We start from the raw sequence: 15821 nt of genomic DNA, 5'->3' as shown, positions 1-15821 counted from the left end.
CACCCTGTAAAACATAAATTTCTTACCAAAAGAATATGTTATTCATGTGCTCTGTACATTAGGTCAATTATTACTCACTTTCTTTGGAGAACCACCAAGTGCCTCCACCCTTTATAACAGAGCACTGTAATCAACTGTAGTAAGAATAGCAGAATTATTTTAATACACACCGGTGGCTCAGGCCTGAGCTCAAGAAGGCTTGAACAGTAAGAGACTAAGATGGATTTACCATCATCTTTCCTTTTTAAAAGGGAAAGAAATTAATGTTTCCTTGTACACCTTTGTAAATAATTTCAATTGCACGTAAATAAGGAAAAATTTATAAAAAGGAATGCTTTAAATTTGCCCTCCAATTTAAACACTTCTGTTATTTGATGACAAATTCCATAAACATTCTGATACCAAAACTTCTTCCACTGCACGTCTTTCACTTCCGCTAACCCAATTTAACCTCTCATCTTCCTTGCACTCAGCAGCTGTACAAAACACTTTTTTTTTTGTACTGATGACATAAGCAAGTGACTGAAGTGCTAGAGCTAGATTTAGAATGCCTTCTAAAACCAAGACTTTTTGTATTGAATTTGGAACCGAGTTTGATACAACTTGTACTGTTGGTTTAATATAGTATCACCTTTCATGGAGCCATATCTTGTTGGGTTCCTGCTGGGACCTGAGAACTGAAATAGCACAAGGTTTAATGCATGGCACTTCATTTTGTCCAGCCTGGCTCAGGCCAAGAGAAGCATTTCAAATTATTTAGATAACCACACAGATTAAATACCCAGCAAGATAGCTTGCTAAGTCATTCATCATTTGCCATTCCTGGCCTGTGCTTGTGTCTAGCAATGTTATTACTAGAAGAGCCATTCAGATGAATGGAATGCACATCTCTGCCGGGTCTCCCCTGCCCAAGCAGCACTCTAAATTTCTCAACCTGTTTCCAATGCTCTTTTACCAAGATGTGAAAACTCTTTCTCTAGATCCCCTCTGTCACCATCTTCTCACTTATCTTCCCTTCTCACCTGTTTCTCTTGCTTTTGCTTTCTGAGCCCCTATAACTCTACCAAATTTCAGTGTATTAAAACATCACCCTCTCCTTACTTCAATCCCTCGAAAAGGTTGCCCCCTTATTGCCCCCTTATTACTCTTTTACTCCTCAACTCAAGAATCAAGTAGCTGGAATTAGTTCACGCCATGTGGTGTAATTCAATTCCAGACATAATATCTGCATCATTAAGTTGTATCTTATCTTAAAGGTTATTGGAGTCAAAGTAACCCAACATCAGCTCGGCTTTCACAGGATCCTTTCACAGAGGTGGATCATTCACCTCTTTTTTTACTGTCCATTTCAATGGCAGATCTTTTAGCCTTTGAAGCCTGTGGTTTGGAATTAATGTTTGACTCTGTGGCTTCTTCTGAAGCCTGTATTAATCTGACTGTAAAGCTGTCATACTTGCATTTTACAAATCTCTCCAAGTTACCACCCATACTGTCCCACCAGGACATGGAGATTCTCATAAAGGCTTCCATCATATCCCGGCAGGACAATTACACTTCATTGCTTGCTGGTTTTACTATTACCTCTTCTAAACATTTCAAGTCCAAGTAGTGTTCTGTCACTGTACTAACTGAGACATCTGGACAATCCAGCCCAGAGATCAGTCCAATGTCCCTTGAAGAAACAGTTCAAGGTGTTTAAGATCCACCTTAATTTCACTTTGATGAAAGTGCACAGCATGCTCTTTCCACTGTATGTTTACCACCTTTTTCTTTCTCAGAAACATAAGCAAACAGGAGCTTTTGAGGTCCTAAAATCTCCCATCACTGAGGGACCCAGCTGCTCCCTAAATCAGGTGAAATTATTAAGCACCTAATAGGTCTCCCCATTTTTTTGTGACAAGCAGGTAACTACAATTAGCATCAAGTGCAAACAGGAAAATTCCCTGACAGTACTAGTATTTATATGTAGTTATTAGTTAAAACTACTCCCTGTTCTACACCCCACGAACCACTGCAATTTTGTCAGCTTATTTTTTTATTTTTAAACTAACTGTTCCATTTTTAGAATTTTATTAGGCAAGTACATTAAAAATTATCAGCATAACATATGCTTTCATTTCACAGCACTCAATCAGTCACTGCCACAGGACAAAGACTCTGTGGATAACAGAACATGCAAGTAAGAAAAAAACTCAGAAGATCCAGAATTATGAACACTTTGACAGAGTTAGCATTGGATCTTCATTAAATAGTTAATAGGTCTGAATGGTACAGCTGGAGGTGTTACAAATCACAGACTAACATATATTTTACACATTTTCCAGAGGGTGACTGGACACAGTCCTGGGCAATCTGCTCCAGCTGATCCTGGTTGAGCTGGTGAGTTGGACTAGGTGATCTCAAGAGGTCCCTTCCACCCTAAGCAATTCTGTAAACTGAAATACACTTAGAAATTATCCTCTCTCCCTGTAATTCTTATGGTTCTATTTTTAAAAGAATGTAAATGCATTGTTTGATAGGTAGGAGTTACCCCACTAAACAGCAGATACACATTTTGGTGTGCTGTCTGTTTTTGCTGGAGATAAACTGAATTTCCAAGCCTTGCTAAAAATTCAGCTATCAATAAATGCAATGGGACCTAGGTAACAGGACCTAGAGAAAAAACTGGTAGGTAATCTTGAGAGCACAAACCAAAGAGCACTAAGAGATCTCTGTGTATACAGAAATAAGGAAAATGCACAGTCTAGTAAAATATCACTGAACTTATGACCACTGCTGCAATGCCAGGAAGGACACCTCTTTGTCCCATGCTGTGTGCAGTGGTGGAGGATGAAAGTATCAGCCACTGCTTCCCCAAGGAGGCAAGAACTGTGAGCATACAGGCTTCTACTCAGCTCCTGCTTCTCTGACTGTCAGCACCTCTGTGCTAGAAGAAAAAGCACTTCAGGGTCACAGAAGACCATTCATTCCAAAGACTAAGGAGCAAATGGGGACAGTACTGAACACCTGGCAATCATTGGGTAAACTTTGCAAAAAACATAAACGTTGAGGACAGGATCATTATAAAACATGACCAAGATCACTTGGTAAGCCAGGCTTAGTCGAGCTAAATGCTTTTTAAAAATTGAGTCACACACTAAGTTAAACATTCAGGGACAAGTGAAACAGTACAGAGACCACTCCCTCAGAATGGGAGACCTATAATCTGAATTACACCATCACAAAAAGAAATTAAGGCTATGGCACAGCAGACTGCCGTTCCCTTAACCTACCTGTGCCAGTTTAGTTTGGGAAACGCCTGCAATAGATACAAAGTAAATGTGTAAGATCACAATCAAAAAATCAGGGGCTTAAAAGGTTTCATATTTTTTAAAATATAAATCCATGTGTATAAATAAGTGTAAACACACATGCACTTTTAGTACCTGCCATGCTTTTTTAAAATTACTTATCCCTAGCCTTTGCATGCCTTCCTACAAAAGGAAACACTGAATTTTGGTTTCTTTATGTAGCAAAATTCCATCTTTTTTCAAAAAAAGTTTCTTCTGGATAAAGAGTGCAAAGCCAGGCTCTGTCTTACAGCATAGCAGAATTTGGAGAGTGATATTTCTCTCAGGGCTCCTTTCTTTTCAGACCTTATTTAGGCCTCTTTTCTTTTCCTACAGCATTTCTCTAAAGTGCCAAACTGTACAAGCTGTCACAAAAAAAAAAAAAAATATAAAAACTACTCAGTCATTATTCGTGAACCCCTCAAGGGCAACTGGAAGTGAAAATGTGCCTGTCCTTACAGCTGCTCTTAAGTAGCTGTTTCCCACAATTTTCTGCATCTTTTATGCTGATATAGGATAGACCTCTTTAAAATATAAGTTTACTTTAGAAAAGTTTTATTTTTTACAGAGATTTCAACAGCTCTGTTACAACAATGTAGCAAAAAAACTTACACGTGTCAAAACAGTTGCACTGACCACTTTGAGCACCTCTGCTGAAGATGCATTTTTATGAGCATTTTGCAGCTGACCTACATAAAAGAATTGTTTTACTTGGAAATGCCTTCGTCAGTTTATCCTTTCATTAGGTTAGATCTATGTTTTAAAAGAGGTTTCTTTTCTTTGTTAGAACTGACCATCAAGAAAGTTTTAGATCACTTGTAAAAACAAAGAAAAAACAGTAAGTCACAAACTTGAGTGAGGCATCATGCATACTGGTATTTGTTTCTGTGGCAACTCTAACAAATTCTCAGCTGACCAGCCCAACAAGAAAAAAGCTATGAATGGGTGATTCACAAGGAAAACATTTGTTTTTGCTGTAACAAATGAGAGGATTTCAGGTAGCTGTGCTTTCTTATATCAAAATATATTGCAGCTCAGAGAAGAAGGAATAACTTTCCCCATAAACAGCTAAGTAGGCATTGTTAGATAAGTTCTCAGCTGCATTTACTCATTCCCTGCATTATGTCCATCTCCAGGAGTCACCATTTCAAGGGCACCTTTTTTTGGAAAGTTTCATGAGAAATCAGCTGTGCCCAGCTATTTTATTTTCTACAAGTTTTAGCTGAAATTAGAAAAATGGGCCTGGTACAATGGTTCTAACAGGGGAAGAACAGCTTGAAGACACTCATTCTGAAGGCCTCAAATGTAATACTGTGCTGCAATGGCAACCAACATCAATAAAAGATGATTCAGTCTTTCAACACATACAAAAAAATTGACTCTCATGATATAACACATGCGAGGGATTCTTTCCAATTCTCCCTGGAACACTGCAGAGCACAGATCTGGCAGTGCAGGCCATTCAGAGAAGTCATAGCTTTCAACTGTCTGCACTGCGTATATAGAAGTCATATCTGTATGCATGTTACATCCCATAATCAAACAAACATAGACATCTCTCTGTGTAGGTATCCTCTAAAAAGCCTCTCCTCCACTCTTCATTTCTTAAAACACGGCAAGGCAGACTGCAACCGCCACATGCAGGCAAAGCCAGCACAAGGTCCAGCCCAGCTGCACTGAAGGCTGAACCCAATTTCTTGCACAGCAAACAGGAGCCAGAGGCTGCCAGCACAACTGGAGGTATGAGTCAGGTTCAACAACAAAACTGTTTGCAACCAGAAGAGTGATCTCAGTGATTCGTTCTCCTGTGAGTCCTTTCAATGTCCTACTTGCAAGAACCAAATCTTACAGATTAGAACAATTCATGTATTTCATTCAAATGTTTTTTATAATTTACACCAAATATAGTTTCCACAATTTGTGATTAAATTTGTATGCATCTCCACTGCTATGACTAAAATCAAAACAAAGCAAAGTCCAAACAATACTTTACCGCACATCTAAAGGTCAGTGTCCATAGCAGCCTATCAAGAAGGAAGAAGGCATGGAAATATAAAAAGGACTGCCAAATAGCTGAATGAAAACTTTAGATTTGTTTGACTGAAATCAAAACTCAATTTGGAACAAAATGTAAATGTTCAGCTTCATGTACAAAAGTTGGAACCCTCACATCTCACAAGAGACCTAAGCCATATGTACTTAATCATTTATGAATCTTGATTAAGCTTATAAGCATATATCTGAAGAAACATTTTAAAACTTGCTATGTGGTATTTTAAGACACACAAAGCATAGAGCAAGCAACACAGGACCAGTTATGGGGTGTACCTGCAAGGACCAGAACAATGGATAAAAGCCTTCCCATACACAAGATCCCTAAAAATGCTTTTTGACATCAAGTAACAGACTGAACTGAGTCCTGAGTTCTGATCCAGGGATCCATTGATTGTATTGCTAAGTACTAAAAACCACTTTAAATCACACACAATCATACTGTAGAGGCTGACTCCTCCACCATAAAGCTGCAGCTTCAATTTTAAAAGCTAAAAACCGCATCCAGTTATCTCAACCTCTTTTGTAGAAAGAATAACACAAAGGAATCTTTATCCTAAAACTGAAAGACATCAAGGGTAACAACATACACCAAAATTATTTTAAAGTCAGTGTAAAACATCACTCTGTGACTGAATATATTGATCTTCAGCCTGAAGCCATTTTTCCTAACTTTTCAGGGGGAAAAATGTGTGCAAGAGTCCTTACTGCAGGCCTTCAAGTTTAGCCATCCTTCAGTTTGCTGCTATAACACTGTACATGCATTCATGTTACAGGGCTGCAGAAATTACATGTCTATGTCAACAGATGTGTTTCTTGGAAGAAAGCTACAGAAATCAAGTTTATTCAAATGTTTGCCAGCTACCATATGCTGCAATACTACTTTAAATGCAACATAAGGCTTTGGGAACATACTTTTACTGCTATCTACACTTTGTTATTTACTTTCCATTTAGACTAAATACCAGAGACGGGGCACACTAAGGGGTGCAGTGTCCTCTTCGTAAAAACATTCTACCCGTTGTAGTATTTAGAAAGGAAAAAAAAATATACAGAGCCCTACATTACTCTTCACCATTTTCAGTGGCTGCACTTTCTTAGAGAGGCTCTGGGAAAGATATTTTTACATATGGCATTAATTCTGGGAACTTTTAATAATGGCCAAATATAATTAAAAATTATGCAAAAATTCCTGCCATGAAGAGAGCAGTACAGAAACTACTCTGTTTGAAGAAACAGCAATCGTTTGCTCATATTCTGAGTCCATAAAAAAACAAAACACACGTGGTACATTTTTAATATTTGAACTACATCAGGCCCAATTCTGCTCCTATGCGAAGCGAGTGGCAGAACTCCAGAATGCAGCAGGATTGAGCCCCTGATGTTGTCACAAGCATTCAAATAAACAAACAGGGCTGTAACACATTCTAAGCTTCCACTGTGTTCCTCTAAATGAATCCAGACAGAAAAAGAAAAGCACATTTCATTGCATTTCTGCAATACAAGAATAACAATGTAGTATCTTATCTTATATAGGACTCACCCTCTTAAAGTACAATCACCCAAATGTCCAAAGAGAAACAGTTTCAAAGAGTCAAGAAAGCCCCTATGCACAAATTTGGAGACAGCTCTCCCAAATCTGATAGGATTGTCTGATCTCTCTGAGCTCCTAACATCACTTTTTCCTCTGGACTTTCATAAAGTGCAGGATACAGGGATGTTTTCACATGACCCGAACGTGGGCATCTCCCATAGCCAGCTAAATCCCCTAGGCTCTTTTACAGACAATAGAAAGAGCTGTCAATGCTCTGAATCATCCTCAGGGGAGCATAAGCTAAGTCTCTGCTCTCAGTCTCTTCAGCAACTCTAAAAGAAACTGCAGAATCTGTAACTCACTCAAGTTATTCAGCATTAACAGGCAAATGCCATTACAATGCCATCCAGTTTTTAACCAGTGGGAGAACTTGTGCTTTGCCCACACCTTCATTTTCTGTTACCCGTGATTTCTTTTCATTAACAATATGACTACTGATAAGCTAAACACTGAGTGCATCCCTCAGATCTTAACTAACTCTGAAAGCCTGGGCCAAAATCCAGCAAGGCCCTTAGCACTTGCATAATTCTAGGCATTTTGACATCTCAGGTTTGAATTTAAAGGCGTGTCAAAGCCCATCACAGGACCACTGCCAGAGAACTCAGCACCTCCCTAAAAGAAATCCCTGAAGTTCAAATTTTAACTGACACAATAACTGTGAAAGTTATCGATCCAGCTCTGGTGAGATCCAGCCTGTCTCACCAGTGACATGGTACACACTCTCAGAGCATGAAAAGGAGCTCCACTGATAAAAGTGAACCTCAAAATTCCTGGTGGTCATGTTTATCGTGCTTTACACTAAGATTAACACTTGTAAGACACATAAAAAAGCAATCTGTGTGCCAAAACTGTCCAAGGCCAGCTGTTACCCCCCCAAAGAATGAGTAAATACCCAGAAATACTCATGCCACAAATTTGATAAGAGTTTGCTGCACTGTGAAAGCAGGAGGGCTTTCACCAGATAAAGCCCTTCATTGTGCATGTATTTGATGTTACTGACCTACGCAGAAGCCTTGTAGATGTTCCTGAACCAACCACATGGTCAGCATTTACTGAGTTAATGTATGGAAAAACTACTTTAAACAGTAGACACAGAGCTACACAACTCATCTCTGTATCTAAGAAACTGGATTTAACTTTGTTCCAACCACCTGCAACATTTCAAGGGTTTTCCCTATCGGATTATTAGAATAACTCCACGTGTTTGGTTGCCTTGACATTATTTTATTCAAGTCAGTTCTAAGTTACACCATATGCAGCAAAGGCTGGAATATTCTTTGGTGTGTGACATATGTGCCACGAACACTCTTTGATTGTTACTGTTAGTTGATGCTTGTAGAGAAAAGCACTGGGTGATACACAGCAGTAAATTACTTCCATAACTGTTAGTCTGTGGGATGGCATGACCAAGAAGTCAAACCACAGCCAAACAGATGGAGAATGTGTATGCCACAAAACTCTATCACTTCACATTACATTTATATCCAGAAATGGTGTTTTCAAAACAATCTGCTTCTCCGACATCACCCCAGAAATAGCATAGTTTAAGAGACCATTTCTCTTGAGTATTTTCCTTTTTTTCCCCCTCTCCATGCACAGAGGTGCTCTGGTTTTGTTTCCTCTTCTCTTTCTTTTCTTTCTAATAAACACACAATTTTACTCTACAAGGCATGAATCTTGTCAATTTACTGGCTAACATCCATTCACATGTACATCAGAAGCCCACCAGGGAGTGTCAAATCCACAGAACTTTCCAAAGCTAGATTCAAAATATGGACCTCTTACTTAGCTGACAGCTGTGTAAAATCATATGCAGCCAGACAACTCCCCAGTGACCACACAGGTGCATGTGCTGAACAAGGCAAGTTATTCTAAGACCAACATAAGTTTATACTTGAAAAGTTATCTTCAGAAAAAAATTTTCTCATGGAATAATGTGATTCTGAGACCAAAAACCACCACACCCTTTTTAGAGGAGGGGAACATATTAGCTCAGCTAGGTAGAGAGGCTGCAGGAAATCTGTGAAAGCAGCCAAATTTCAGAGGTTTTCTGGGAAGATATGACGATCATTTGGCCTCAACACAGCAAGCGAGCATTAACCAAGAATACTACAGCTCATTAATGTCTATTTTCTCTTTTATTGATAACTATAAAATGAAACACATGTTTTAAGTAAAAAACTGCCTATGGACAAGACATTTAAGTTACAGATTCCCACCTCAGTTGTGCTCAATAGCATGCAAGTAATTTCAGGACAGCTTGACTTGGCTCAAATGGCTCTGTGTCACCAGTTTCTCACTCCACCCACCACCAGGAAGGAGCCTGAGGGACAGGACTGAAGCTATTACCAGGATTCAGCCTATGTCTTGGATTGATGATATGATAATCCTTTATCCCCTATCGTTGGCTTATATGCCCAAAAAAGAAAAAAATGTGTAAAAATGTGTGGTCCTGTCTCTTTAACTGCACCCAGCCGCAGAGAGAAACGCGGGTTGTTTTGAAAACATTTTCTCCAAGCCTTGCTCCGGGGGAGGATTCGTCGCCCGGCAGAGACTGCGTGCTGGACGGGGGTCGGAGTGAGCTCTGTTCCCGTTTTTTCCATTCTTCTTCTTTTTCCTCGTTTGGACCCCTTCTCTTCGATCTGCTTTGCCACCCGGAGACCCAGGAGGGCCAGAGGACAGCAGAGCTCTCCAGGGACCTCCACCCGGCCCCGGGTGGGGGGCGAGGAGGAGAGGGACTGCGTCTGAGAAAAGGACTTTTTAATCAGGTTGAATAACTGCCTTTCACCTTGTTTTTTCCCCTTCCCCTGTGCCTTGCAGGGCACTCTGCGTGGTTTTGTCAAATAAATAGTTTTTTCTTCACTTCCATCTAAGAGGTTCTGTTGTGGGTGGGGGAGGAGGTGTCGAGGCCCTTCGCTCTCGGAGGAGAGAGAGTTTTATCATTAACCCGGGACAGCCTAAAAATTTGCCCTAATGATGTGGAGTCAAACTGGTCTCAGACCAGGCAACACAGAAGTAGCACTGAACAATCTTCTTCTGAACTTAACACTTTACACCTCCTCAACTAGACTGAAGGCTCAAAAACTTCACCCATGAAGAACAAGCAGTAATTGGTTGACATTCTAAGTCTTCGCAGTAATATTCAGTGCATTCTCACCTATAAGCATTTATTCTCTTCAAACTAAGGAATTTTAAACCTAATTGCCCATTCCTCTTACTCTTCAGCAGTGAGATCCCATGATTCCAAACAGAGCTACTTTTCAGTCTTTGGAAAAAAATTAACCGTTGGTTTGAACTACTTTTATAACATCTGAGTGAGCAACTGGCAAGACTTCACACAGTGCCAACACAGCAATTTTATCTACTGTAGGGAGTGTAGGAAACACCTGCTTCATCCTCCCATCTGTTCTAGCCCAGACCAAACAGCTTTGGTCCCCTCAGAGTTGCTGTTCTCTATCACCCACCTATGCTGCCCACATAAAAAAAGCAAACCATTACTTCTCCAGGTGCAGCACTAACAGCAGGTATCATCTGACACTCATTGACAGAAATTTCATGTGCTAAGCACATCCTCTACATGGAAGCCCGAAATAATATTATTCATGTCTATTGTGTACCAGGTTCATAGATATGTAAGATAACCTATTTTATGAGTAGTATGTATGAATTCCTGACTACATAGACCAATTGCTCTGACAAGTGAAAGTATTTTATTTGTCTTTTTGTGAAACTGAACAGGATTATACCTAAACATTGTCCACTATATTGCTCACAAATGAAACATTAAATTGGTTTAATAACCCTGAAAAAAATCCACATTCCATATAAGGAAGTTGGTATAGCTGTGTTTTCATTTGGAGATCACTATGGATATGCAACTACAAGACTAAAATTAAAAAATATAAATCTGTACAAAATGTAAAAAAGAATTGAATAAACTCTGCAAAAGGAAACATAACAAAGGCAGAGGCAAAATGCTACTTATCACGGATATCAGATTCAAAGAGCTTTTCTGATGACTTAGAAACTGAAGTTTGAGTAAAAGCACACAAAAACTTTCATTTGCCACCTCTTCCACTGTAGTGTTTTCATCACAAAAACATAAGCAGTTCCATCTGTGTTTCATCCTGGCCTCTATCCTAATGAAGTTCACATACTTCTAAAAACGCTACTTAAAATTCGTTTTCAGTCTTGAGACCAACAAAAACACAACCAGTTCAGCTATAGGATACAATAGGTAATGGCCCAACAGCCCTACTGTTAGAGGTGTTGGAACATAATTATTCCCACTGATTTAGGGCACATACCTCTTTCACACTGGGGTCCAGTGAAGCCATACGTGCAAGCGCATCGGTTCGGAGCTACGCATCTCCCTCCATTTAAACATCCATTTTCACAGACAGCTGTATCAAACGAAAGGCAAAAGTAATCTTTGTTGAGCTATTTGCAGAATGACATGAAGTTATGTACTTGGCCAACTTAGGAAAACTGGTAGAAACGGTAAACACAACAGGATACCAAACTCTTTCTCTAGAATCTACTTAATGACCTTTTACTACTTCCTGGCCTCATTAGTACCATGAACTCATCTTTTCAAGGGAGCATAACACAAATACAGTAACAACCAGAGCTTTTCTGACCTCTCAAAGCCTTTCTCTTTGGGATAGCTAGAAAATCCCATAACTTCAAAATAACATCTCTTTCAAACTTGCAACAAATAAACACTGATTAAGACTGCAGATAGAAGATGCAGAGGAACATTTCATCTCTAAATTCTCAAATGTATTTGTTCCTCCTGTAATAATCCAGTATTAAAAGGCTGTTTGCTGATGTTAAATAAATAATGCTATTAACTAGGAGAGCAAAATGTAATCAATATATATTCCATGTTAATCCAATATATTCTTCCTCAGTAGGATGTTGTCACTAGCTTCAGAACTCAATTTTTTATAATAAACTCCAAAAGCAGTTCCACTCAAAAATAATTAGAAAATATAACATGCACATGAAAAAGGAGATTTTAAATACAATTTGATGCTCATTGAGTAATGTTATTCTTTGTTCCATTTCACATTCACTTCAGTAGAAAGAAGATTTCCATTTATCCTTTTTTATCCAGTTGATATTTCACAGTGAAGGCAGAAATACAATTCTTAATCCTTTCACCACGTGATCCTCCTCCAAATTACATACAAGTGAATTCTTGGTCCCACTGAAGTTCATGTAAAGTGTGCCATTGATTTCGACAGAGCCCAAAAGGTTTTCATTAAATGAGCTAAACACATTTTCTGTGTCAGACCAATAGTTCACTAGATAGCAATGTGACAGCCTTGCTTAAAAGCACTGTCTGCATCCTTATTTGAGTTACTTCACAGCATTCCAGCCAAGAAGAACAAGAGAGCACTAGAGTCACTTTGGGAGAGATTTCAAGCGGCAGATCCAGGAATGCTTTTGGCTAAGGACTGATGGAGGAAAGAAAAAAAATCTGTCGATCAACTCTAATAAGACAACATTAAAATTTCTAAAGCATACTAGCTAAGTCTGATGCAAACCCTGAAATGAAAACAAGATTTTGTATTTAAAAAATCTTAATTTTTTCTATAAAATGAAAAACTGAATCCTATGTAAATTTTAGATGTATGACCCATTGCTCTAGTGGGTGAAAAGTCCTGGAGGTCAACGGGAATTATGGTAATGTGAGAACTACAGGATCAAATTATATCCAATTATTATGAAGTCACATGATGTTTATTTTACTAGTCTTGATCAGAAAGAATTCACTCAGCACTCATTACAAAGTCACGTGTTTTTCTGTAAAATTCCACTATACCTGATGAAAAACAAGCTCAACAGCAGCTGAAATTTAGTGCCAAAGGGTGTTCAATCTACACATTACAGAATCACATAACAGTGTCTTCATTGCTAGAAGTGTACTTACGCTGTCCACAGTGTGTGCCTGTATATCCCTTCTGACAGAGGCAATGGTCATCACTGCAGCTACCTCCATTCATGCACCGGATGTTACAGTGTTGGACTGGAAAGGAAAAAAGGTTTTTCTCAGTTAAATCAAGCCAGTCAGAAACACTTAACTGTTTGGGGTTTTTTTAGGGATTGAGTCTGTGAACTAGAAAGTATTAGAAGTCAAGAATGCACATTTTAGGAGAGATAAGTAAAAGGGCACTACAGAAGAAAATATAGATATACACTTCCTAAAGAATACAGGATACCATGCAAGGACTTGATGCCCCCCTCATTCAAATGAAGTCAAAGGCATTTCATATGAGCAAAAATCTTCAACATTTCTTTCCTAGTTTGCAATTATGAGAAAAAGCCATCAATAAGGGAAAAGTACTAAACTTCTGGAAGACAGCACCATTATAAAGGGAGTCTTATCATCTGGGAAATGGGGGAGGGAAGTATTAAAGGGAAGCATATAAGGAAACTCCTGAGACAGCCTTGTTCTGCCAACACATGCAACACCAGAAGCTGACCTGGCCAGGCAGGACTTGGTGCATAAAAAGGAAAAATAACAGAGCGATTTCTTTCTATATGCCAACTCTGGGCTCACCCCACCAGCAGAGCTGCTGTGCTTGGGAGCTGCAGAGCTCACAGACAGCACTTCCCCAGAGCCAACAACCTTCCCCTGCCAAGGGCAGAGGCAGGGGAGCAGCAGCACATTCTCCCCAGCTGCAGCCCCACCACTTCTAATGGTTAACAGGCTGCTTAAGCCCCATGCCAGTAAAGCATAATATCTCTGCTGCATTTTTCTGGTAATAAGGGCAAACATCTTTTTAAACTAGATGCTGGGAGCAACTAAAAGTAAATCAGGCTCTCCATCAGGCATAGAGAAGTGGGCAGGTCTCCCAACAAAGTGAAGTCCTTACAAGTCCTGCTGTCCAACACAGCTGTGAACTGGGGCCTGCACTCCAGTAAGCAGCTGAGAAATGGTTTTCCTCTTAACAGGAACCATATGAAAGGCTCCTCCCCAGATAAGATTACAATCTGATCAGCATTTCAGTAGATTGTGATGGAGCACTGGATACCTACACCAAGCTGTCTGAAATGCCCAGGACTGAAAAACAAAATTGCATATCCCGTCAGAGCCCACAGCTAGCAGGTGTCATGCCAACCACTGAATTTTTCATCTTACACATAACCCTTAGGCATCATTTGGCTTTTTACAGTTCAGAAGTATGTGAATGGAATTTTTTATTTTCAAGTAGAAATAATAATTTAACTGTACTGCCTTCTATAGCAACATGAACCCACAAAATAGAAGTAAAACACACAACTAGAGAAAGAATTTAAAGCAATCTAGCATTTAAAACACTAGTAATCTTAATTCTTCAATTATGATAGCAAAAACTGTGTATTACATTTCTTATGTGGCTAATAGTTATGATACATCTTTGTTCTGCTTTGGATGTACTTCAGGCAACAAAAATGTCCTAACATTCCTTAATAAAAAGTAAAATCGACTGCAAATACAGAGTGTATATCTGGTGTAGACTTTTGGACAATGTCCTAAGTAGGTCAGAAAAAGGTGTATAGTTACTTTAAAATGTGTAGTTCAACTTAGCTTTATACAATCTTAGAAAAACAGAGGGGATTACAAAAAGCATAGGAAATGATATCATCTGTCAAGCAGGGAAGGAACTTAAAAACCACAAACTGATTTCAATTAGAGCAAGCTATGCCAAGAGCTAATTTCCATTCCCACATGAAGACCAAAGCCATTTAAGTAGTTTGAACTGCATTTGAGATAAAAAGGTTAACAGTAGCTTAAATGATGATTTTCATATTATTTGTTCATGTAAAAATAAAGTGTATTTCCTCATTTTGGGATACACACACGAAGTTTCCATAACTTGTCTTACTGCTTCTTAAAAGAACTTTTCCAAGGTAAAAGTATTTCTTCCTCCTTTTTAAATTAAAGTCATTATAGAAGACTGCTGGGACATCCAGTCATCCTTACTAAAATGAGACATTTAAATCAGTAAGCTTTCTCCCCTGTTACCAGGCAAGAGAATCGGTGACATACAGTCAGTAAACTAATTACTTATTTTCTGCCCTCTTTTGTGAGAATGTTGAAAAGAGTACTTCCAAAGTCATACAGACTATTCTGTAATATTATCCTTCCAAAAGTTTATAGAAACACATTCAAAGGCTGTCTGGAGCTCAGATGATGATTTTTAAAATGCATTTTTGAAAACTAGCATACTAATGCAGGTCCAGGTTCTCTTTTCTCAGCTATATCAACAATTCCATTAATGTCAGTGGAGATATTCCGGTAAATGAAACAACCTGTTCCAAGATACCACACTGACAGAGATTCAAAGAAAAACCACACAGGAATTACCACAAGGCTGGTAAATCATTGCATATAGCTTTGCCTTATCTTGGCATGCACAGGAAATGTTAACACTAATAAATGGTTGCTTTTAATCAATTCTTGTTCTTTTTCCCATCCAATTTGTAAACAGTCTGCACTGGAAATGTCTGAAGTCAAAACACGAGTAACTGCAGGAACACAGCTTTATAAACCTGCAAAAGAGCCAGCAAGCCCATACATATCCACACAGGCTTTGCGTGTGGGCGATAGTGTTTTTTATCAAAGTGCTGCCCTCTTAAGCATAACAGTTCCACACTTTTTAAATAAATACCCAGCAAAACTTACTGAAGACTTCATCACACCCAGAGCGCTACCACAACCACAACCACTGATGAAATGTGCAGGAGCTCACCAAGCAGACGAAAGGTGACATACGTGCCATCTACTCTGTGATCCCGAGCTAAGAAACATGAGGTGTGAGGGTCTGCAGTCCTGGGGTGGGAAAAGCAGCAGA

The 15821-nt window shown here is 39.1% G+C and overlaps 1 protein-coding gene across 5 annotated transcripts in view; it reads right to left on the bottom strand.

The window, feature by feature from the left end:
• The window catches only part of FBN1 (fibrillin 1), a 143512-nt gene that overhangs the window by 107818 nt on the left and 19873 nt on the right, over positions 1–15821 (bottom strand). For 3 of the 5 annotated variants that reach the window (XR_014854299.1, XM_085070587.1, XM_085070589.1), the window contains exons 5-6: positions 12914–13009; positions 11283–11378 (exon numbers count right to left, since the gene is read on the bottom strand). Coding sequence is in view for 4 of the 5 variants with exons in the window: in XM_085070587.1 (XP_084926713.1) it covers positions 11283–11378; positions 12914–13009 (192 nt within the window). In the remaining variant the exon portion in view is untranslated. Of the gene's footprint in view, positions 1–11282; positions 11379–12913; positions 13010–13543; positions 13563–13859; positions 13879–15821 lie in introns of those variants that run through there. The other 2 variants (XM_085070585.1, XM_085070586.1) reach the window with 2 other exon arrangements.

The sequence above is a fragment of the Lichenostomus cassidix genome, chromosome 10 (genome assembly GCF_008360975.1).
Source record: "Lichenostomus cassidix isolate B80296 chromosome 10, HeHo_3.0, whole genome shotgun sequence".
NCBI lineage: Eukaryota > Metazoa > Chordata > Aves > Passeriformes > Meliphagidae > Lichenostomus > Lichenostomus cassidix.
Note: the sequence above shows the minus strand (reverse complement) of the source record. Positions and strands in the feature narration are given on the sequence as shown.